The 23,615-nt window shown below is 30.4% G+C and overlaps 1 protein-coding gene across 1 annotated transcript in view; it reads left to right on the forward strand.

Moving 5' to 3' along the window:
* LOC119666443 (uncharacterized protein DDB_G0271670) overlaps positions 1–23,199 on the forward strand; it is an 85,215-nt gene extending 62,016 nt beyond the window's left edge. Inside the window, exons 2-5 of the mRNA XM_038075723.1 lie at positions 8,786–8,884; positions 14,813–15,043; positions 15,289–15,351; positions 21,749–23,199. Coding sequence (XP_037931651.1) covers positions 8,879–8,884; positions 14,813–15,043; positions 15,289–15,351; positions 21,749–22,954 — 1,506 coding nt within the window. The 5' untranslated portion in view covers positions 8,786–8,878 and the 3' untranslated portion in view covers positions 22,955–23,199. The remainder of the gene's footprint in view (positions 1–8,785; positions 8,885–14,812; positions 15,044–15,288; positions 15,352–21,748) is intronic.
* Positions 23,200–23,615: the final 416 nt, after the last annotated feature.

Raw genomic sequence — 23,615 nt, forward strand, 5'->3', positions numbered from 1 at the left:
CCCGTTAAATATAAAATATGATATTTGATATTCACTCAAAGCACACATTTTAAATTAAGACAGATTTGAAAGTACAAATAATGAGAATAATTAAATTATTTTATTTAAAGTTTTTGGAAAAACAAAATTCGGGTACCTTAATATATGTAATATATTCAGTCAAGAAGTCATAATAAATTAAGTTCAAATTAAAATCAATGAAAAAAGTCACAAGGAACTCCTTTTCCAAACAGCACCAGCTGTACTATTTTATATAAAATTAAAAAGATTGATGTGTTAAAAACCGTATTATGTGAATATATTTAGATAACATCGAATTTGCCGAAAAAAAAGGTACGAGCTTTAATACCAAAATACAATAATTAATTAATCAGTTGATATGTATCCTCATAAATTATTATTAATAGCGCCATCCACAGGAAACCTTCTGTCTATGTTATTAAAAATTTATTATTAATTATGAAATAAATATGGAATATAAACATAGCAAATATTCTATTTATTAAAATAGAAAAGAGCATATAATAAAGTGAATCTAAGATTGGCATAAATTTCGACAGCTTATACTTGTAAGAATAAGTATAGCGTAATCCATTCTTATTATAATCTAATACATGGATTGGATTAAAATATAGAGTTATCCATTCTTATGATAATCCAATACATGGTTTGGATTGATGACATGATTCAGTGACGTATCCAATATTTTGCTAAGGTAGGTATATAATAAAAAAATATGCTTTGTCAATGATTTTTTGCAGTTCACTAAATTAATTATGTAGCAAAAATAATGAGTAGCAGTTTTATTAATGTGCATAACAGTATCTATATAAATATGTTTAACATAAAAGTAATATTCTTATCAGAAAAAGAAAACTAACTCCTCCATCATTTTAGTTTATTATAGTTAGCTTTAAAAACAGACAAATTACTTTAAGGTTTTTAATGTTTCATTATAGAGAATTCTAGTTAATATTGGATTGCAATAAAAAAAAGTATTATCAGTTAAATATAATTTTGATAATATTTATATTATTGTGAAATAAAACACCATTCAAATATCCTACACCACTGGATCCTTTCGGTGTCTTATCGGCTCATAACTGGCAATAGCTTGATATTCATTAAGATGCTTTAAAACGTTAAGAGTTTAAAAATTGCTCGCTTAGATACAATCCTTTGCATAACCCGACAAAACTAAATTCCAGACATAACAAATCGCATCATTTTATTGGTAAAATCCCATCAGCAAAATGTTCAGAAAATTTCTTACTCTGCAAAGTTAAACTGGACGTGTTATAATATTTGTCACTATTTTCTATAGAAATCACATATCATCTACATTCATTGATCATTTGTGACATAATTACGTCAATCTTCAAAAAAATACGGGTGTATCAAAGTTGCAGATCAAATGTCTCACAAACAGTGTCTTTTTATGTATAGTTCCTTAACAGTTAGTTCCAGATATGACAAAATTGTTGAAATATCCAGCAAACGAGAAATATACCTCCACACTAAGAAAAAATCAATGCGAAGCATAGGCATCATTTTAACAATAAGTTTTCACAATATAATAATCAATGGCTATTAAGTGATTCATAAAGTAAAATGGCAAATCCTAAACTAAGCGTGATGCACAATGTCTTTAATGACAATTATATTTGAGTTATAATGTAAAAGATATAAATCGGTACTACTGAAGGTATACTCTTATATAATCAGACTACCTTTGAGGTAATATTCTGTTTTTAATATTTCTTTTTAGAGTAGAAAACTATTTTTAACTTCAAAGAAGTAACTACAATCGGTTGTTAAAATCCAAATTTTCCAAAAGTTACAAGTCTAGAGTTATGGGTGTTATTCTGTGTAAAATATATCCAGAATTATTAAATGAAACAAAAAATTCATCAATCAAACATATTTTGTTTTGTTGCGTATAAAATATGCCTTATTGACAAGTATGGTATGCCTATCCAATTTTCCAAACATTTTTCATAGCCCGATTAATGTACGGTTTTAATATCCTTTTGAGAATTTTTCTTTTTGGTCGCATCTGACTCAAACTGCGAAATGTTGCTTTAAGCTTTTTAAATAGTTACGTGGGGCCATGTCAGATAAATACAGTGCTTTTTCGATACATTCATTGATTTTTTTTTGCAAAAAACTGCAATGCAATGGTTGCTTTATTAATATGAATGAGTTAAACTACTATAAATTTGGGTGCTTTCGGCATATATTTTCGGGCAAACTCCTTATAATACTAAATATCATTCCTTATTCAATATTTGTCTCACTAGAAAAAATTCTGCTATCTGTCTCACTAGAAAAAATCTCTATAAAAAAAGTTACTCCAGATTTACGAATCGAAAACGGCGTTAGAGTGTTTACATTAGCGATTTTTGTAAGATATAATTATATATAATAAGATAATGGTAGATAATAATACTTTTATTACATATATTAATTTTACTTTGAAGAAGTTTGTTTAAATTTTTTCTCCCTCTGAAACCACAATTTCGTAGACTACTACTTGTTTGCAAGCCTACTTTTGAATCATGCCTAGTTGTCAGTATATCACGAAAATTGGGGCACTTGTAATTTGAAATATCATATTCTCGGCAATATGTCTGCAAACACCATTTTGAGTAAAATTGTGTTCTTTCGGCATCTGTCGCATAGTGATGCATTTTATGTCTTAAATATTAGTTATGAATTTTTGAACCAATCTTCTAAGCTTAAGTAAATGATCTTTCTCAGAAAAAGAAAATAAAGTCTTGCTGAAATTTAAAACAAAAGGGTGACCGTGATTTATTTGGTCATATTGATTTATTTGATTTCGAAATAAGTCAGGTCAGCCACTTTATCAATAGAAGTTTTTCTATTGTACCCACAAATATTGTCTTCAATAACAGACGCTAATTGCTAATTGCACTTAGTCACATACTGAAAAATGACAAAAAAAAATACTACACTTTACTATACAAATACTACTCTAAGTTCAATACTACTTTTTACTGACGCAACAGGTCTCAGAGATCTACTCTAAACGCAAAAGGGGAATGTGGCAAGACGGTCGCAGTGCCACATTCCCTAACAATAATAATAATACTATTCTAAATTCAACTAGAAACAATGTTGTCTGCTTAACCCTCCAATCAGTTGGCCTTTTGATAAAATACTTCACGGTAAGAGGTGATGTTTAGAGGTTTAAAGTCCCTTACTGACTTAAAGGTTTTGATGATTTGACTTCTCGTTAAAACACAAAAAAAACATCTCTTTCCATTGATAGTCATTCTATACACGCAACGTTAGGGCTATATAAAATCCTCTTAACTTGGTTTGATGGTTTGATTGGTTTTTTTTCTTAATTTTGTTTACTTTAAACTGAAGTCTGAGCATTTACAAACACTTTAAAAAGTATTTTAGCAAATTTATTTCAGTTATATTTTTGTCAAATTTTGTTGCCATCGATTTAATTGAAACGTTTGGATGAGTTTCACTTTTTGTGTTTCCACACAAATTTCCTAAAACCCATCAATCTCGCTTTAATGATGCTAACGAAATTGGGAAAATTTTATTTATTTTACTTTTCGCGCTCAACATTACAGATTACAGTGATAAACATGAATTTCCTTTGAATGTTGCCACCAGTTTGTGGCAATGTGAACACTTTGATTTATCACCAATGCTTATGTCGGCGAAATGCCAAAGCACTTAAAATGATAAAATTTTCGAAACAAATAAGAAAAATAAATCAAAAATTCATGTTATTCAATAAAGAAATAGAGTAGCAGCAAAAAATTAAGTTCAGCATGTATCTGTAACATGTTGCTTCCATGGAACGTAACGCTTCATGACATTGGAACCGAATTGGTGCCGCAGGATATATGAGATATGATCTACAATTGGGAAAGCCGTTTACGTATTTGTTTTGCGTGTTTGTGTAATTTGAATGTAAGTTGGGTGCTTGCATCAATCAATTTACAATTTTCAAACATAAATATTTGCAGATACTTGAAAAAATGTACTGTTCAGATACAACAAGTACACATACGCCCGCTGGTATGCAGCAGTACCAACGTGTTTGTGGTAGATCTAACTACTGGTCTGATGTGTTTAATGAGCGGATACCGCAATTCCTCTGCTTTTACCATTTCCAGCTCATAACACACAATTTGTGTAATGAGTTTTGTGGTTAATTTGCTTGTGGCCAAAGAAATGCTGCAATGGAACTGCATTAGCAACAAAACGTTGAAGTCTTACACAAGCTCAAATGAAGATAAATGATCCTTGCAACAGAAGTATAGTATGTACTAAGATGAAGTAAATTTTTAAAAATTAATTAATAACTGACATTTTTCACATTCGATATGTTGAAAGTAAATAAAAGTGCTTCTAAAGGTCAATACGTATACACAGTAATAATTTCACATTAGGAAAGTACACATTAAAAGGTTGTCAAGGCATGCATCTTTCTTAGTTTAAGATACTTTACAGTTTTTCTAATTGCAAAAGTTTGCTTAACACATACTAAGCACATTGAATGTGAAATGTCCTTCGATTTTCAAAATGTAATTAATGCTTTTTTAAAATTTATGTAAGCATAAATGCATACAAAGCAATAAGCAATGCGGATATAACATAGTAAAATTATTATAAAGAAGCAAAATTTTAAACAATGGCCAAGATGTTGTACGGATATATTTCACTTAAAACAATACCATAAATAAGTGCTGAAATAAATAACAAAAACACTTGTGAAATATGAGACTTGATTCAACTTCTCGAAATGCAACAAAAATATTGCAACAAAGTTTACAAAACCAACGAAGCGAACTAAGAAAAATTATGACAAAAACTATAATTTTCCGGCGGAAGTTGGGTTTTGCATAACATGGAGCCCAGCGGATTTACGCAGATTATACGCAAAGTTTGCCAGCTGTGAGCTTTCGCCCTATAGAGCAACTATTTACACTCAAGTTAATTTTTTTATCGTAATGTTGTGATGCAAACTTACATATGAAAAGTCAACTTAATAAATTGACAAAATACGATTTTTTCCAAGACTAACTTTTTAGCCTTTTACTTCACAAAAATTGTATATTTGTGTATTCTTGAAATTAAAAAAAGAAATTTGCTAAATGAAAATTATATAATTATAAAATGTGGAGTTATGCACAATATTTTTATGTTATAAACATTTATTAAGTTGTATATAAAGTTAAATCACTTTAACTTTATAGTTCAGTATTTGGTGTTATTAACAACCATGATCTAATAACTTATCTCAATTTAATTAAAAAATTTTTAGCATTAGATATTTTAAACATCTCATAAAAACATTATAGGCTAATTTTAAGTATACATCATATTGTCTAATCACTGCCTTACACATGATACCATAATATTAATCTATAATGGAGAACTTTCGAATAGTAGTGAACTACAACAACAAAAATTAATTTTATATTATTTTAATTAATTAAATTTTTTGCTGACCATACAACTGTTTCGAGTATTGTTTTTTATATTAATATTTTTAGCCATAAATCAAACTAAGAAATTTTTCTCAAAATAGTCAATTATACTTAAATAACACATCACTCAATATCGTGTTATATGGACTCCACTCCATCGAAAAGAACCATTTCTTATTGGTTTACTGAATTTAAACGTGGTCGTACAGACACCGATGTTGGTGAACGTTCTGGTCGTCCAATTGACGTGGTTACTCCAGAAAACATCAAAAAAGTCCAGAAATCGGTTATATCTGATCGTAAATTGAAATTGCATGAGATAGCGCAGACCGTAAAGATATCAGAAGGCAATGTGTTTACAATTATGCATAAACATTTGGCCATGAGAAAGTGGGTGTCGCGTTTACTTACAGTCGATCAAAAACAACAATGTGTTAATGATTCAGAGCAGTGTCGATATGTGACAATGGATGATCATCATCTGAGTGGATTGCAGCCGGTGAACCACGTCCGAAGCGTCCAAAGGCACAACAGTCAGCTGGGAAGGTTATGGCTTCAGTATTTCGGGATGCATATGATATAATCTTCATTGACTATCTCGAAAAGGGAAAAAATATCAATAGTAACTACTACACGGCATTAGTGGATTGTTTAAAAGCAGAAATTATGAAAAAAACGACCGCATATGGCGAAGAAAAAAATTTTGTTTCATCAAGACAATGCACCATGTCATAAGTCAATAAAAACGATAGCAAAATTGCACGCATTACACTTCGAATCTGGCTATTCGCTGATATCAAAAAATGCTCGCCTGTAAGAAATTCATCTCAAATGAAGAAGTAATTGCTGAAACTGAAGCCTATTTTGAGGTAAAAGACAAGTCTTTCTACAAGCACGGTATCGAGAAGTTATAGAAGCGTTGGAATGATTGTATTGCCCTTGAAGGAGATTATATTGATGAGTAAAATCGATTCTTGGCAGAAAAAATTTGTTTTTCTTAGTTAGTCACAAGACTTATTGAGAGATGTGTTACGTTGTCAAAACGTCGTGCTCCAAAAATAGGATTTGTAGCCTAATTAATAATTTCGTTGATAAGATCACTGCACGGATTTTTATAGTGAAAACGTTATCATTCAAATTCCTATTAAAATAAATGCATTTAATATTCGATTTTAGAAAAAAGAAACTTTTTTTACCCTTTGACAGTTTATCAGCCCCCTTAATTGAATTCAAACATTATATAATATATTATTTTTGCCTCTAGTCCAATAATATTTCATAGAAATATCATAAAAACCATGCTTGATTCTGCGTGCATTTCATAAAAAATATATAAAGAAATACATACGTATACAAACAAGAAAAAAAAAACCAATATATATATGTATTCGTATTCCCATACACACATAAAGAAATAGATAAGCAAACGCATATATGAACTTTTGAAAATAAGTATGCTATCTTTAATCTACACATATATGTTCCGGATTATCAAAATGTGTGGTATGTCCAGAGATTTTGATTTTTACCAATCTATGTAAGTATGTATATTAAAATTGAGTTGGTTTTTATTTCCACCAAATGAATTCATAATCCACTGAATTGCTCTGCATGATATTCATACTACATAATCTCAATATAAAGAACCCAAACATAGGGTTTTACATTCTCACATTACACATTACAAAAAAATTATTGAAATCAAATATTCTTCTAAACCTCTGAATCAATTTGTATAATATTTATACTAGGTTGATTGATAACTATTAAGTAGTGATAATTGATGAAACATGCGTCCATTACTTCACGCCTGAGAGAAAACAACAAGCCAGAATAAGAGTACAGTCCGAGGGTAATGCTCCCGCACGACCATGATCTCAACAATCGTTTGAAAAAGTAACCAAAACCATGGCAAAATTAAATGCCATTGCTTCCTTCCAGTGACTACTATCTGTTTCCAAATTGCAAAGATGGCTTTAGGGAAAAAGATTTGCATCAAATTATGTGGAATGGAATGGAAAACTGAGTTATATTGTAGAGGACCTGATGGATCGTATTATTTAAGAGGTATCAAAATGTTAAAAAATCGTTAAACTCGGTGTCCCCGGCCAAAAGGGAACAAATATATATTGAAGCATAAAATATAATTACTTATGATTAAAATAAAATACTTAGGCCAGGTATTTACAATCCAGCTAGTACCAGGTAATTTTCACACAAAGGGGCGAAATATATAGTAATTTCTTCGTAAACAAAAGTTTTTTAAATATTTTGAAATCTACTATATTTTTTGTGAGAGTTACTATTTTTTTAAATGTTCGTATATTGAATACACTCTAAAACACTTGTCAGATCAAACATAGGTAAAATTCTTTTTTTTTTGGGAACTCCCACGTTTAGTGATGCCACATGAAAAATGGATCCGCTGTTTACAAGTTATAAACTATTTAATTAAATTTTTAATTTTATTAGATAATTCAGAGTACCATCGCACAATTTGTCACTTTAAGTTGAAGCTTTAATTATAATTTTGCATACCATTAATTCATCTGTCCATTGAACAAAATTTGCTGTCAAAAAACTGATGTCAAATGTTAATAAAATAATATTTGATATCAGTTAAATGTAACCCATACAATATTTTTTTTCCTGAACTAAGGCATCACCTCTTGAACTTAAAGTGTTTAGAAACGAAACATCCTGTCTATGTATGAATATAATTTTAAAAAAAAATTTCTATTTCTGTTAAAAATACAGAAATCTGTATCTGTTTAATACTACAATCAAAAATGCTTAGCAAGATTAGCACTGAGTTCAGATGTGATATTATTATATTTCATATTATGGCTTAACGATTCCTGCAACCAAAAATTGAAGAATGAATATGTCCTTTTCGTCCACATACTTCGTTTCCATATTTAGTTTAAATGTATATGTAGAGTTCAGAATAAATATGTCCGGAAAGGACTGCTTAAAGTTCAAAGTGGATTATTGCAGCACAGAAATATTGTGCAATCCCTTATTGTTATGATATGCATTATGCATCATTGCAATGACGAAGAATGCATGAAATGAATATGAATGATGATGATGATTTTACAAAATCATCAATGCACATTAAATATGCAAATTTAATTTCATTTTAATAAGAGTTAAGCTCGGAAGGACAAAAAGATAACATATTTAAATGAAATTGTAATGAAATTGGAAACTCGTTACTGAAATTACTTAACATTTGTTTTATTTAAAATAATTAAATTTAATTTATTAAATATATGTGTTTTTCTTTACTTGTGCAATTGCAGATTTTTTGTTTTGGCAACTGTTCAATTGAAATCCTTGCAGCAATAAGAGACTGGGAATGAAAAACCAAAATAAAAGGAACTTAATTTTAAAATATGCAGGTAAATAAAATCATTATTTATTATTACAAAAAAAATACAGAATAAGTTTTTGTTTTTACAAACGAAAGGCAATTATAAAATTTTATTAATGCTTCAATAAGTAAAAATTAAATATTAAAAATCTACCAAAAGCTTTCCAAACAACAATTAAAGCTAAGAGTTTTGCTTTAATACAAAATTTTGTTGCTAAATTGTGTATAGCGTGCCACCCAAGAGTTTTCCGAGAAAAACCTTTTTGTTTGATTTCTTCTAAATGAAAATCAAATCAACAACAAAATAAACAAATTTATTATTTATACCAGACAAATACGGAATGAAAACAATTACAACAATTTAGGCAGAGTTTGTTGCCAACAATTGTTGCTCCTGCTGTCAATTTTTGGCAAACTCTGTGGAGCCATTAAAACCAAATTGTTGTTTCTTGCTGAAATATATGTTTTTCTTTTAGTTAAGTATTTATACAATTCGAACGCAAGTAAGCCAAAGTAAACAAATAAGTTACGAAAAACTCAGATACAAAAAGCACGAAGCGCAATAAAACAATCCAGAACATCTGCTCCGACTGGTGCCAAATGGTGTTGTTGACTGTCAAGTGGCTGACATCGATGCGATATACGAGGATGCAACTTCTGTGGTATTGATTACAACGTACATATATTGCTGGATTATAGGTGTAACCGCTTCATGCTACAGCTGAGGACGGATAATAAATATTATTTCAAATTGAAGGCTTCTCGATTGCTTGTATTATTATGAAGTGTTGATATGCTATTATTTAAATTCAGTTCGAAAATAATTTATTATTTTTATTCATGATACTCGCAATTAATGTAACAAAAAATGGTTAATTTACTTAAATTATTAAGTTTTTCATTAATTTAAGTTAATTAGACGGATTCGAATAGCAAAGAAAAGACAAGAACAAAGATTTAGTTAATTTATTAAAATTTTGCTGATCATACAACGCTGTTTCGAGTATTGCCACGTAATCATCATCAGTGGTCTTAGGAAATATACCGATTTTCTTTTTAATTAGTTTATAGTCCGTATATAATTTGTTTAGACAGTAAGTGCCAGGTTTAGAATTTCTGCCTGTCAAATTTGTAAAATTGCACCCAAAAAAAGCACTTTACATATAGTAAGTAAAAATATCCATAACAGATGTCTCTACAAAAGAAAAACTTTACAACAAAAATAGGCAACTTCAAAGATTAACTTTCAATTCATTGAATTTGTGTTTCCAAATAAAGATGTGATTTATAAGCTCGTTCTAATTTAAGCACGACAATTGCTTTGGTTAATACCACTAATTAAAATAAAACAAGTGACAAAAAACCTGGAACTAGAGCACTGAAAGTTTGTGCAGCCTTGGCTACTTGTAAAAAAAACCCGATTAGTCATCGTTTCTAATTTGATAGACACGAGTTCTAAGCCTGGCAATTGCAGTCCAAACAAATTATATACGGACTATAAACTAATTAAAAAAAAATTCGAATATTTCCTAAGAACACTGATGATGAGTATTTGGCGATCCTCGAAATAGCATTGTATGGTCAGCCAAATTTCAATAAATTAACTAAATTTTTGTTCTTGTCTTCTTTTTGCTATTTAAATCCGTCCAACTTTTAAATTGTTTCTTTTCGTTATAAAGACGCGTCACTCTTGACAAGAAAAATTAACATTCAAAGATTAATTATATTTAATAGTATTTTAACATAAAATAATATTAAACAATTAAATAAACAATTGTATTTTATTTTATAAAACCTATATGCAAATTTTTTAAAATCTGCATACATCTTTACTATTTTATTAATTTTTTTTTGTCTGCATTTCGATTTTAAATCTTGAAAAAAGTTTAATTAGTTCTTAAGTCTATAATTACATTGTAAATTTAACACTGATATTAAAACATTAATATCCGTATTCATTATTTATATAAATTTAAATTTGTCGTTATTTTAATAATAGATAATCCGCAAAAAAATTTTTAATTAATTTTTTAATTTTATTTTAATTTTTTTTATGTTTTTTTTAATTTTTTTTTTAATTTTTTTTTTAATTTTTTTTTTAATTTTTTTATTTTAATTTTTTTCTTAATTTTTTTTTCATTTTTTTTCATTTTTTTTTTTCATTTTTATTTTAATTTTTTATTTAATAGAATCTAAGCATAGTTTTATTTTTATAATTAAACTGTTGAAACTGGAAATGGTTGCTTATATGAGCTGACATAAGTCCTTTGTTGATATATCTTACGTCCAAAAACCATATCCATTATTTTTAAGTAAATAAGTTGCAAAAGTCGGCGTATGTGCAGCATTGATCTGAACTGAATGAACTCTCATAAAACTCAAAAAGTTATTAAAACAAAGAAAAGTTATAAATTAAATTAATTAATATTTAAGAAAGGAAATTTATATATAATTTACCATCTATAACTGTTACAGAAACTGTAGTGAACGGATATTAAAAATGTTCCTATATATATGTAAGAAAATTAAATCTTCTTTTCCATGAGAAAATATTATTAAACAAAAATTTGTATTATTTTTTATTCTTTATGTAAATATTTACATATAAAGTCGTTTTTTCTTGATTGTTTTAAATGTCTTAAAAGTATTTAAACAATATTTTAAGTTGATGCTGTTTTATTTGATTAGGTGTATCGTTCAGTTTCATTATAAATATTATTTCCTTAATTAAATAAAATAAAAAATATTTTTATAGAAAATATATATAAATTTTTATCTGAACCATAAATTTTAATTTCTTTAAAACAAAAAGTCAATAAATGTAATTACGAGATTTACATACCAAAATAACAAAAAAAGACTTTAGGATAGTTTTTAAAATCCTAATTTAAAATTTTTTATTTCGATTCATTATAAAAATATACATCGGTTCGGTTCCGGTTTTAACTTCGCTAAGTGAAATACTATTCCGATGTTCCGATAAGAAAAGCTATTCAATCAATGAAAAATAACAAAGCAACTAGCTCGGATGTAGTATTATCTGAAATTTAAAAACTAGTAGACAAAGTAAATATGATGCTTTAAATTAAACTATTTAATCTTGTGTTTGACATTAAACACCACCCTAAGCAGTGGTATAAATTTTCTAAACTAATAAAATATTGTCGTAAATATATATATACATTTCAACCTAATGTCGCAAGAACCCAAAAAATTTTTTAAAATTCTATACGCTAGAGTATGACGAAGTAATGGACAATTTGACTTGAAAGAAGCACTTCAAACGCGAGAGGCCTTGGTATGTTCGTTATTGACTATGAAAAAGCTTTCAAAACTATTAAACATGATATGCTTATTCTACAAACAATTCTTCTATCTTTTGTCATCCGTGTTATTCAATAAAAATTCGGAAAAAAACTTTTAATATTTGATAAAGAACATAATGAAGGTGTCAAAGTGTATAGTCTATTATGTAAAAATATGAAATATGCAGGCAACACCACTCTCATATGGAGAGTAGAATTCGGCCCATATATCAACACTAATAAAACTAAATATATGATTATAAATTGAAAAAACATTTGTTTTAAAACTAACTCAATGATCAACACCACTTCTAAAAAAGGCTACAAAAATACCTTGGATGCTGTATCCATATATATTGTGTTTTTTCCAAAGAAATAAAATACCATAAGAGGCAGAACTCAATACTTCTCTCAAATATAAAAAGCTTTTCAAAAATAAAATTTCACTTTCTAAAATGATATGTTTGGTCAATACTACGCTATGTAATGAAAATCTAAACTTTAAAAATAGCGCATATGAACAAGCAAAATCGTTTGAATTATGGTTGTTTGGAAAAATATAAAAAATACCATGATCGGATCATGTTGCCTATAATAAAGTACGAAAAACAATACATTGCGGTTGGAAATTATTATTAACGACAGTATAAAAAAGAAAATCAGTGTACTTACAAATTCCAAATATAAGTCAATACAATTAATCATACAAAAAAATCGAAGAATTCAAAAGTTTTTAATATCACCAGAAAGCTATCCAACGATAACAACAACAGAAATGTGCCCTTATAGGATAACAACGGAAACGTTGTGACTATGGAAGAAGGACAATTAAAGATATGGAGCGACCATTTTAATAAGACTTTTAATGTGCCGCAAATTGGTCAACCTAGGCGACCTCTGTGTGATATAAATACTGAGCCTTCAACTAAACAAGAAATTGCATCAGTGATAAGTAAAACCGCTGACGTACACAAGATTCCAGCAGAATGCCTCAAAGCTAATGTTAATTGTACTACGGATATTGTATATCCCCTTTTTAGAGATCCCTTTATGCAATATTTATCGACTTAGAGAAAGCATATGATTCAATTAAGTAAGGCTGTATATGGCTAGCCTTACGAACAATGGGAGTGCCACAAAAGATTATAAATATTATAAAAAAAAGCTACGAGCAATCAAAATGCAAAGTGCTACATAATGGCAAGTTAAGTGACTCTTTTCACTCTACTACAAATATCAAACAAGGCTGAATCCTCTCGCCACTGTTATTTATCGTAGTTCTAGACTGGGTGCTTCAAATTTTTGGGACGCAAAATAGAGGCATCAACTAGAGGCTTAACCATAGCCTTGAAAATTTAGAATACGCAGATGACATCGTGCTACTCTTGCATACCTACCAGCATACTCAGTCAAACTTACACAGCTGTATAATGAATACATGAAAGTTGACTTGAAGATAAATATAAGAGTAACTGATTCTTTGCGCAGTGTGAATGACGCGAACTTACCTGGGAAGTATAGTTCTAAAACTGAAAAGTTAAAAACAATCCGCTGGAAAGCTTAGTTTTAAAGTTGAATTCCATATACCATAGTGATAAAAATATCATTTTTATCAATGATTCACATAACAGTAACAAGAATTATATCAACAGATATTTAGCAAAACTTAATTAAGTTTAGCATTGGAAGACCCTTTTTTATTTAAGAGTCTAAAATTATATTAAAGACTAATTATGTGAATCAAATAAGTCATTATCAACTTGTTGCCTTAAAGTGCTTTTTCGTATATCAATTTATTATACCATAGATGTCTATACTTTTAAATATTTTTTTTATTACCATATGTGTTTCAATTTACTCTAAAGGTTCAAAACAATACAAAATATTTCCAATTTTTTTAAATTATATTTTCAATTTCTTCACTTTACTGTGCAAATATCTTTCGGCTATTTGTAAATATAATAAATTTTGCAATAAATGAGCTTCAAATTAACCTTACGGCTAGAATAGCTGCCAAAAAAATAAGATTTTTGAAAAATTTCTTTGCACTTACAAGTATTTCAAAGATACTTAATTATTTCTTGGCAAAAAAATTCAAAGAAACCGCACCAACTCTTAAAAATATGTACTCTAGTGTATTTTTATATATTTTTATTTTTCATATTACTCACTTCTCCTCTCTGACGTTCACTAAAGAACGAAGTTTAACAGCAATTTTATGCTTGAACAACTGTTGCTTCACAGTTTTAGAAAGGAAAGCAGCTAGGATTTAAGCAATGGAAGAGCAAACTTTATCTTAACATTTGAAGTGAAAACCTTAAATGGATGTCGATTAAAGAGAGAAAAAAAATTAGGAAAAACTTAAAAACATAAAAACTTTGAAGAAAAAGTTTTTATCAAAAAAATTTACACTTGAATATTTTTTTATTATATAAACTTTGTATATTAACTTTTATCCGTACAAGGATAACAAATTTTTGCTATAATAAACAGAAGAGAAGAGAAAAGTAAAGCAATGAAATATCAACGCATATTCTAATTTCATTTATACTACTCGTATATATTTAACATTTGAGGCAATAAAATAATATTTTTAAAATTTGCCTGTTCATCTTTCATAATTTTTTATTTATATTTTTTCTTTACTGCAGAAACAAGAAAAAAGACGCGAATTGCGTCTAAAAAGATTTTGGCGTTCGCCGAAAACCACATCATCCGAGGACTCCACAGGATACGAGAGCCCAACACGCACCAAACCAACAAATGATGCACAGCGCTTCAATCATTTGCATTACCACAGTTTGGCGCAGAGTGCACCTTCCGATCACACAAGCAACAAGCCAACATGTTCATTGCCATTGCTGCAAGTCTGGCCCAGTCAGGTAGGAAATATCCTTAGGAACGCATCGTCAAATGTTAAATGTGTTAATGTGTGCCTTTTGCGTTTAAGTATTGTTTCGAATAATTGTGTTCGTATTGTTATTGTTTCATTTGAATATTTTGAATATTGTATTGTTTTTGTTGTGAAATATAATTTGCATTAATTTAATTTAATTTAATTTATTGTTCTTTTCTTTTATTTGTTGTCTTAAATCTTTTGTTCTGGTTTAATTGGTGAAATGTTAAGCCGATTTTGCGACAGGAGGGCTTTGTTCAATTGCGTCGAAACAGCGGCCCCGAAGGCCAACGGGTATGCGTGTGTAAAATAATTATTTAACGTACTAAACCCCCTCCCGCCTTTTAATAATTAATTCTGCATGTTTCAATATTTTATTCACTTTATCAAATATCGATTCTGTATGTAAGAATAATAAAATTTTAAAATGTAAAATATTTAATATAAAATTTTTTTATAACATTTTTTATAAACGTTATCTTCGCTTTAAATTTTTTTTAAATATTAGTAAAATAAAAAATGCTTAAATAGTAAGCATATATATTAAAATTTTGCACCAACAAGAAATCCATTAATTTAGAGGAATAATTGTACAAATCCTCTAAGATTAAGTAACTTTATCCCATTATTATTATTATTGATATGGCACTACGACCGTCGGGTCTATTGTGTCGCCTTCTGTGTTTAGAGTATGTCTTCAAGCCCTGTTAGTTCGATAAAGAGTAGTATAGAACATACTGTACAGAGTTTAATTGCATCTTTCGTAAGGGTATACATTCCCAGAAGTCTATTTCGTATATGTTTTAAAGCAGGGCATTCTAATAGCACATCTGTGGCTGACTCTTCATTATTTTCGCAGAATCTACAGTTTGTATCCGTATATATGCCCAATAAGGAGGTATTTCAGTTTAATTTTTTTAGGAAACTTAATAATTGAGAAGTATGTTATTTATATTTTGTACCTATTTTTTATTACTCCCAGTCTCGTAAGGTGGTACTTCATTTTAATTCCATTTATAATTTTATATTATATAATTTTATAAAATTCCCATTTAAGTTAATAATTGAGAAGTATATTATATATATATATTGTACCTACTTTTAATTACTCCATTTGCTAAGATATGATACTTAACAATTTTCTGATAAGTATGTCATTACATACTAAAGATTCTCTTGATCGGAGACACACTCATCCAAAAGAGATTAAGTTGTTGTAAAAAATGATTTTCATTTTAGAAAATTTGTCCAACCAAGAGGCGAACCTGTTCAAGTTGAGTGTGTGTTAAGAACATTTTAACTGTACGATTTAAGATATGGGTTTAGACATGTATCTTGCACTGTTAAAAAATTAGTCTTAAACTAAAAAAAATTAAAAAGACATCAATAACACTTATGTAAATTAACTTTTTTATTTAACAATTAATAAGTAAACAATTTAAATCAAAACGAAATGCAATATCCGGTTTTCCGATTTCTCAGGCACACCGATTTGACAATAGATGTTATTAAATATCAATATTCTCAGTATATGTATATTATTTTGATAAATTGAGGAACTATCGAGTACCAATAACAGATAAGAAATAGATTTCACATCTTTCATTATGATTGTATAAATGACTGAGACACATTAATGACATTGTGAGATAGAATTAAAAAAAGATGCTTAAATTATCTTTATAAAAGATAAAGATTACTGGCGGTTGTGTTTGTGCATCATTAATTTTCTAGGGCTCAACTATATAGGTATGCCTTCACTTATTATTATGGGTACTTTTACATCTAATATATATCTATTCTCTATCATCAGTGGAGAAAGACATATTGTCCTTATAATATATCACTATGGCTTGTATGAATACTGCTAAGGCTAGTTTAAATTAAAATTCACTATATAAGATATCCGGCGCACATGTAATATCCATTTCCACAATGTATATATATATATACACATAAAACTATTGTCCCACGTTCTTACATCAACACTAACTTATCGTCATTGATACGGTTAGGTGAACAATAATTCTGAGATAGATTGTAACAGTGTATATAACATACGCTGCACCAATAGTAGCCCCTTTATGTAGTGTATATCTGAGTTAGACATGAAATATACGTGGCACTTTCATATCGATTTTATACACATAATTAACTACACAACTTGTCAGGGAAGCGGAAGAAATTAAACATAGTTATGTATTGTGAATTTGATATTTACATTTATTTAATATTACAACATAGTTTATATATTTAAGTTCGCATATTTGAATACACAGTTTTGGTTGTGAAGATGGAATAAATATAGCAGGTTAATGAATTATGAATTTAATTTAATATTTAAATTTAGTGTAGTGGTTATCCGTCTTAAATAACTATCTAGGCCATGAGCAAGGAATCGAGGTATTTTTCCATAGTCATATGAGTTATCCCATTTGATACCCATTGATGTATATAGTTGCTTATACAAATAGATTTGCTCTCCCATTTTCAGCTACGTTATATAAGTTAAGTCCACACGACCCGCAAACTTCTGATGCTTATATATTGATGTATCGGGGTCGTTCTTGGCATCCTCCATTATCATGCGTGGGCACCCCCTTCCGATACATACGAAGCCCACACCGCATGATACACAAGTGGTCATTAGTATTCTATGTTTTGTGGACAAGTTCTTAATGGGCTGAATGTTGGTTGCGTAAGGACTGGAATAATGTATCAGAGCGTGAGAAGGTAGGAACCCCCCTGCGGCACGTAACAAGGCTGAGAACTTCTCATAGCTGTACACAATATTACGTAGATACTTTTGGGGCTCAGAACTGTCCGACAGCAATTTTGGATAGGGCGCACTATCCTCTGATGAATATTATTGAATATATTCTGTTGGGAAAGCATGCTAATATAATGAGTAGGGTTAGATGTTGCTGGTCTGCTGGCTTGTGTAACTCAATACCAAGGTATGTAATTCTCTGCTTACGTAGTCATATAAATACCTATTAGCCAATATCTGACTCATATATAGATCGTGGCGTAGATATGGATCACTGGTTCTATGGAGTACCCTCTGCAGATAATACAAAATTGTGCTCTTTTTAGCTGCTGCACTTACATGAGATATGTGATAAATCATACGCTGTGAACTGGAGGATTTCTGATACAATGATATACAGAATTTGTTTGCTGCATGTATGATATTATAGTCAAGGTATGAGAGTGCAGGTAGGTTATCATACCTCTCATTTATGGCCTCCATTTTGTATGTTACCTCATACCCAGTCCATTTCTAAAACACAACCATGAAGTTATCTAAGAAAGCTCTAGACAAATATAGAAGTATGTCGTCGACATATTTCCACATACGCCATTAACTAAGAATATTGCTTTATAATGAATTTCTAGTTTGGAGTCCAAATGACATAAATTGCGGTTAGCTGACCGCAATTTCCTCCTTGAGGAATCCCTTCCACCTGTTGCTACCACTCAAAGTTAAAAAAGAAGTAATTCACCTTTCTTAAAATATAATCAAAAATGTGCTTCAACATGGATATCTCTATCGGACATCTTTCTCGAAACCATCACTGTCTCATTATGTTTTGTAAAGTTTTCCATAAAGGGGAAATTTGTGTACGTGGATACACATCTCTCACGTCTATAGATTATCATTTATCTTTTCTTAGGTTATAGATCCAACAAATGTCTTGTTAAATCGTCCATATTCTTTAGGTTGTGCTTGGACATCCGTTCACCAAGTGTTGTTTTAAGAAAATATTGCCACAGTTTGTGAAGTGGCCTTGTGTACCATGACACAGGACTGCAAATAGGCCTTATCGGATTATCGGTCTTGTGCACTTTCAAATTACCATATAAATAGGGTAATTCAGGTATTCCTGTTCATTTCGCTCATAGTTCCTTATATATCTTGTAGGGAAATAGTTGTACATGTCTCTTGTAAAGATTGAATAAATGGTACGGTCTGTATACATTGTTCTCCTGATGCTTCACCATTACATCAGGAATTTTGTGTAATGAATTTCCAGCTCAGTTCTGCAATATAATCCTAGGTCGATATGATTCTCTTTATAAGCCTCAGCATAGTTTTTCAATATCACCACATAATCCTGTCTATTAGATGGCTGCAAAGGCGAATAAAGAAGCCCAAAACTGAGCGATTTCTCTAATTTTATGGGCACTCTCATTCCATTCATATTCAAGAAGCCTCATAGTGTGGCCTTAGTATTCATCTAATCCCTAGGCAATTTTCCACCATAGACACCAAATTAAAATGTATCGCCGGCATTAGTTAAATATACTTCTAGATTAGACAAAGGCCTGGATGGCATACTCTCCTCTATTACAGCTCTTGTCTCTCTTATGGGATGTACATCAGGTGAATGTGTAGATGTTACCACTTTCCTAGGGTATTGATTAGCGGAAGAGGTGGGAGATCCATTCCCTTTTGCGTTACAATCTTGACGACTTATGCTCCGAATCTCAGATTTTAGAGTTTTGTTCAGTGTTAACAATACTAGCCCACCCACAATTTTTCTTTCTCTTTGCATGGCACCTCCCAAGGCAGTATCCAAGGTTTTAACAAAATCCTCATCACTCGAACCACTCTCCATTGTTTAGATGTAAAACGAGTTTCTATAATAAAAAAATATAATATTAATATGGTAGTATGTAGGATTAACCTTTAAAAGAACGATGACGATGCGTATATGCTATACTCGGATAAATGTGCTCTCAACATAACCAACACACTTCAAGAGCATGTGAACCTCATCCGTGAGTATTTCCAGAAATAAAAAATAAAAATCAATTATGAAAAAACTAAGGCTCTGTTTATTACACGTAAGTGAAAACAGAAACCGTCGAGAGTGGGTATGGGAGATATGTGAATAAACTGGGAGGATAGCATTAAATATCTCGGCTTCACGTTGTATAAACGATTCACATTGTTTAAACATGTTCAACAGAAAAAAAATAGCTGGGCCAAAATTCTTCATCACCTCCAATCGCTATTCAAAAATAAAAATCTCAATGCTAAGAACAAGAACCTGATATACAACCGAATAACATTACTATTCGTCAGCTAGAAATTCCACAAAGCCAGGCTCTGAGAACACTTTTCAAAGTACCTTGGTACATTAGGACGAATGACATACTCAGAGATCTCAAGATATATAGTGATGGATATGTCTTAGATCCATTAATTATTTACATAAAACAGGAAAATATAATTTTATTGATGATTCAAATTTCAATAACAGTTTCTACAAAGTAATAAATAAACTGCCTCTTTATTTCTTTAAGTGTCAGCTATCTGCATGGTCTTTATTTTGTGGATATTCAAAATAATTTTTGGAAGGTATTTAATGTTTTTTGAAGTTTTCAATGACAAATAGTTTATTTCGATACAGTAGAATCAACTATATACTTTTCAAGACGTTGCTGAATCAACGCAGCATTTTTCACACTAAAAAATTATTGATATTTCAACACATAAAATTCGAATTTTTTCAAGTTTTTAAAACTAACAAAAATAACACCTTATTTCTAAATAATAATATTCCTACATAAATAGCACATTATTGAATTACAAACAATTCTCGAATTTAAAGTACTTGTACGAGTCCGATTTCTTCGATAAATTTTAGTTAAGTGCCTACTGAGTGTCATTTTTTATTCGGTGTTGAAGTACCAGGAAAATTTCTAGCACGTCTATTGCGGTCTCATAATCTTCCCTAAAAACTGACAAGTTTCATTACAACAAGTTCGCAGTTTTGTAATATAATAATTCAACCTAGAGAGGTCTGACAAGATTCTAGTAACGTTTCTTATAGGTAGTGCAATTATAATTATTTGAAAATTTTTTAATTAATTAAAAATTATTGTTATTTTTCGCTATACAATAGCAATAAATAATTAAGTATTTTTTAAACAAATTATAATATTAATTATATATAGAGAAATACTTATTTAAGACAGGTAAAAATAATAACTTTTATTTAAAAAGTTTTAAATTAAATTTCTCTATTGCAGTAAATATTATTTAGACTATGATATTTATTAAGTATTTTTCAATCAAAATCTATTATTATAATAGATATATTTTTATAATGGATATCTTGTTTGTGCAACAACTGCAAATATAAAATTATCAATCCGAAAATATTTATTTTGGCCGCCATGAAGTATATTTTATTCTATGCAAATAATATTCGTAAACTTTTATGTGCATATTCTTAAAATATATATTTATGTAACATGCAATATAAAGTGCGTTTGCTAAAATTAATAATTTTTTTATTATATTTTTTTATATTTAACATACACATTTTTAACTATATATCTCACACATCATAAAACTCATTTCTTCCTTTGTAAAAACAACCCGCAAAGCTTTTTAACCATAGTTTGTTCTGTATATATAGCTTACTTAGTATTGCTTATAAAATTTTTTAATAAAATTATTATCACTCATATCTTGTACCAATATACTAGTATAATAATAAACACATATTTTACTCACATTTTAAAATTTGTAATAAAAAACACAATTCACTTGCTTCCTTAAAATTTACCTCTAATGTTCTTTCTGTGCACTTTACTCCTCTTACACTACATCTAAAATTAACCAAATCAATAATTACTACCACTTTGTCAATGTAAATGTATGTAATCATTACAGGATTCCCCCCGGGGCGAAGCCGATGGTCAGTCATTCATTTTCCCTGCCATTAATGAAACAAGCACAAGTAGTAGTAGCGGTGGTGGGGGCAGCAGCACAGGTGATAGCGCAGGTGGTAGTAGTACTGCAACAAGTGCCACAACAACCACAAGCAGTTCTGGTGCCACAGGCAACAATAGTAACAATGCACTGAATAGCAATAATAGAAACAAAAGCCTAGGTAACCATCTAACACTAAACACAGGTGAACGTCGTAATTCACTCTACTGTGATACACTACATGCAGGTGACTCAGGTATTGATTCAGTGCAAGCCTCGCCATCGCCAAATGCACTACCTCCACCTCCAGGTACTTCGCTACTTATTGGTAACATAACAGGTGGCTCTTGCAATGTATCGCCTGCCACCACTCCAACGCATGGTTCACCAAATCTCTCCTTGGGTTGTGGACGTATGGGTGCACGGGCCAGCATAAGTGTAGGCGCTCCAAATTACCGAAGAAAATCAAGCGCTTTACTGCATCCAGATCATGCACGTCTATTTGCGCTACGCATGAAACATGCAGCAGCATTGGAACGTGCACAAACTTCACCAGATCAAACATCCATTGAAGATACGACTGAATTCCATGACAATGGCCTCGCTACAAATTTACGTTTATGTTCGGCATCATCATCGACAACATCGTCACTAACATCGGTCGCCGCGGTTAGTCTTGGCGGCGGTATCGGTGTTGCGTGTTCTTCTTCATCCTCTGCTGCCGCAGCAGCTGCACTGGCTGCTGCTGCCGGAGCGGGGACACAGCAACGCGTCTCCGATCCATGGTTGTTGCCTCAATCTGATCGAGAGCAAGACTCCAGACATCATGGGCGACGCCGTTCCTCAACAGCAACGGCACGTTTGTCGCTCTTCGATGCATTGGATTTGGAGTATGCGCTACTGCGTGCAGCGGCGCGTGGTTCTGTTGGACCATATTCGTTAAGTGAATCCATACATAAACTAACATTTACACAATCATTAGCGTTTCCGGCACTCGCGCGTGGTCTGGCCACAAAACGTAGACGTTCCGCTACTTATACGAGTTCGCGGCCGCTCAATCCAAATGAATCCGGTTTGAATACCTGCGCTAAAGTCATCACCGCCGTCATTTTAGTTGGTATATCCTTTATGGTATTTTTTGTGGTATACAAATTTGTGCGGACGTGAGGTTTACTCCTGGCTCCGACAGATTTTCCCGTCACATATCAAAATGCATATCCACTCACAACGGGAAACGCTAATGCCACTAAGCAACTGTCGGGGCTCAGGAGAGTCTTGGGTCTTAAAGAACGAAATTAAAAACAAAAAATAATTAAATAAAAATCAAAGTGAAAAAAGAAATCGGAAGTAGGTGCAATAAAGAAAATGCACAGAGAAGCGCAAAATGTGAGAATTGTGATAAAAAAAAAAATAAAAATAAAATTCATATAATTCGAACAAAATAATGTAAATTAGAAAAATAATATACAATTTTTTAAAACTGCTGAATTTGTATTAATAACTTTTTTTTTGCGTTCAATTTTATTAATAAAAATATTGCTAAACATTAATAAGTTTTTAAACAAAAATATGTATATTAAAAATATAAGTGAAAAATGTGAAATCAGGTTTTCATTATTATTATTATAAAATTACATAAATAGCGGATACTTTTAAGTCTCTACTTATTGTTATAGTATGTATGATTATCCGGCTTATGAAATGGCATTGCCACATGTCAGCAAACAATGCTGCATCCCCTCGAACTCCCTACTATATTGCATTCGCTATTTCTAGTTTCCAACTCAAACTATGCAAAATAATCTGCATTCAATGTTTAACTTGCCAA

The sequence above is a fragment of the Teleopsis dalmanni genome, chromosome 1 (genome assembly GCF_002237135.1).
Source record: "Teleopsis dalmanni isolate 2A chromosome 1, ASM223713v2, whole genome shotgun sequence".
In the NCBI taxonomy this organism is placed as follows: domain Eukaryota; kingdom Metazoa; phylum Arthropoda; class Insecta; order Diptera; family Diopsidae; genus Teleopsis; species Teleopsis dalmanni.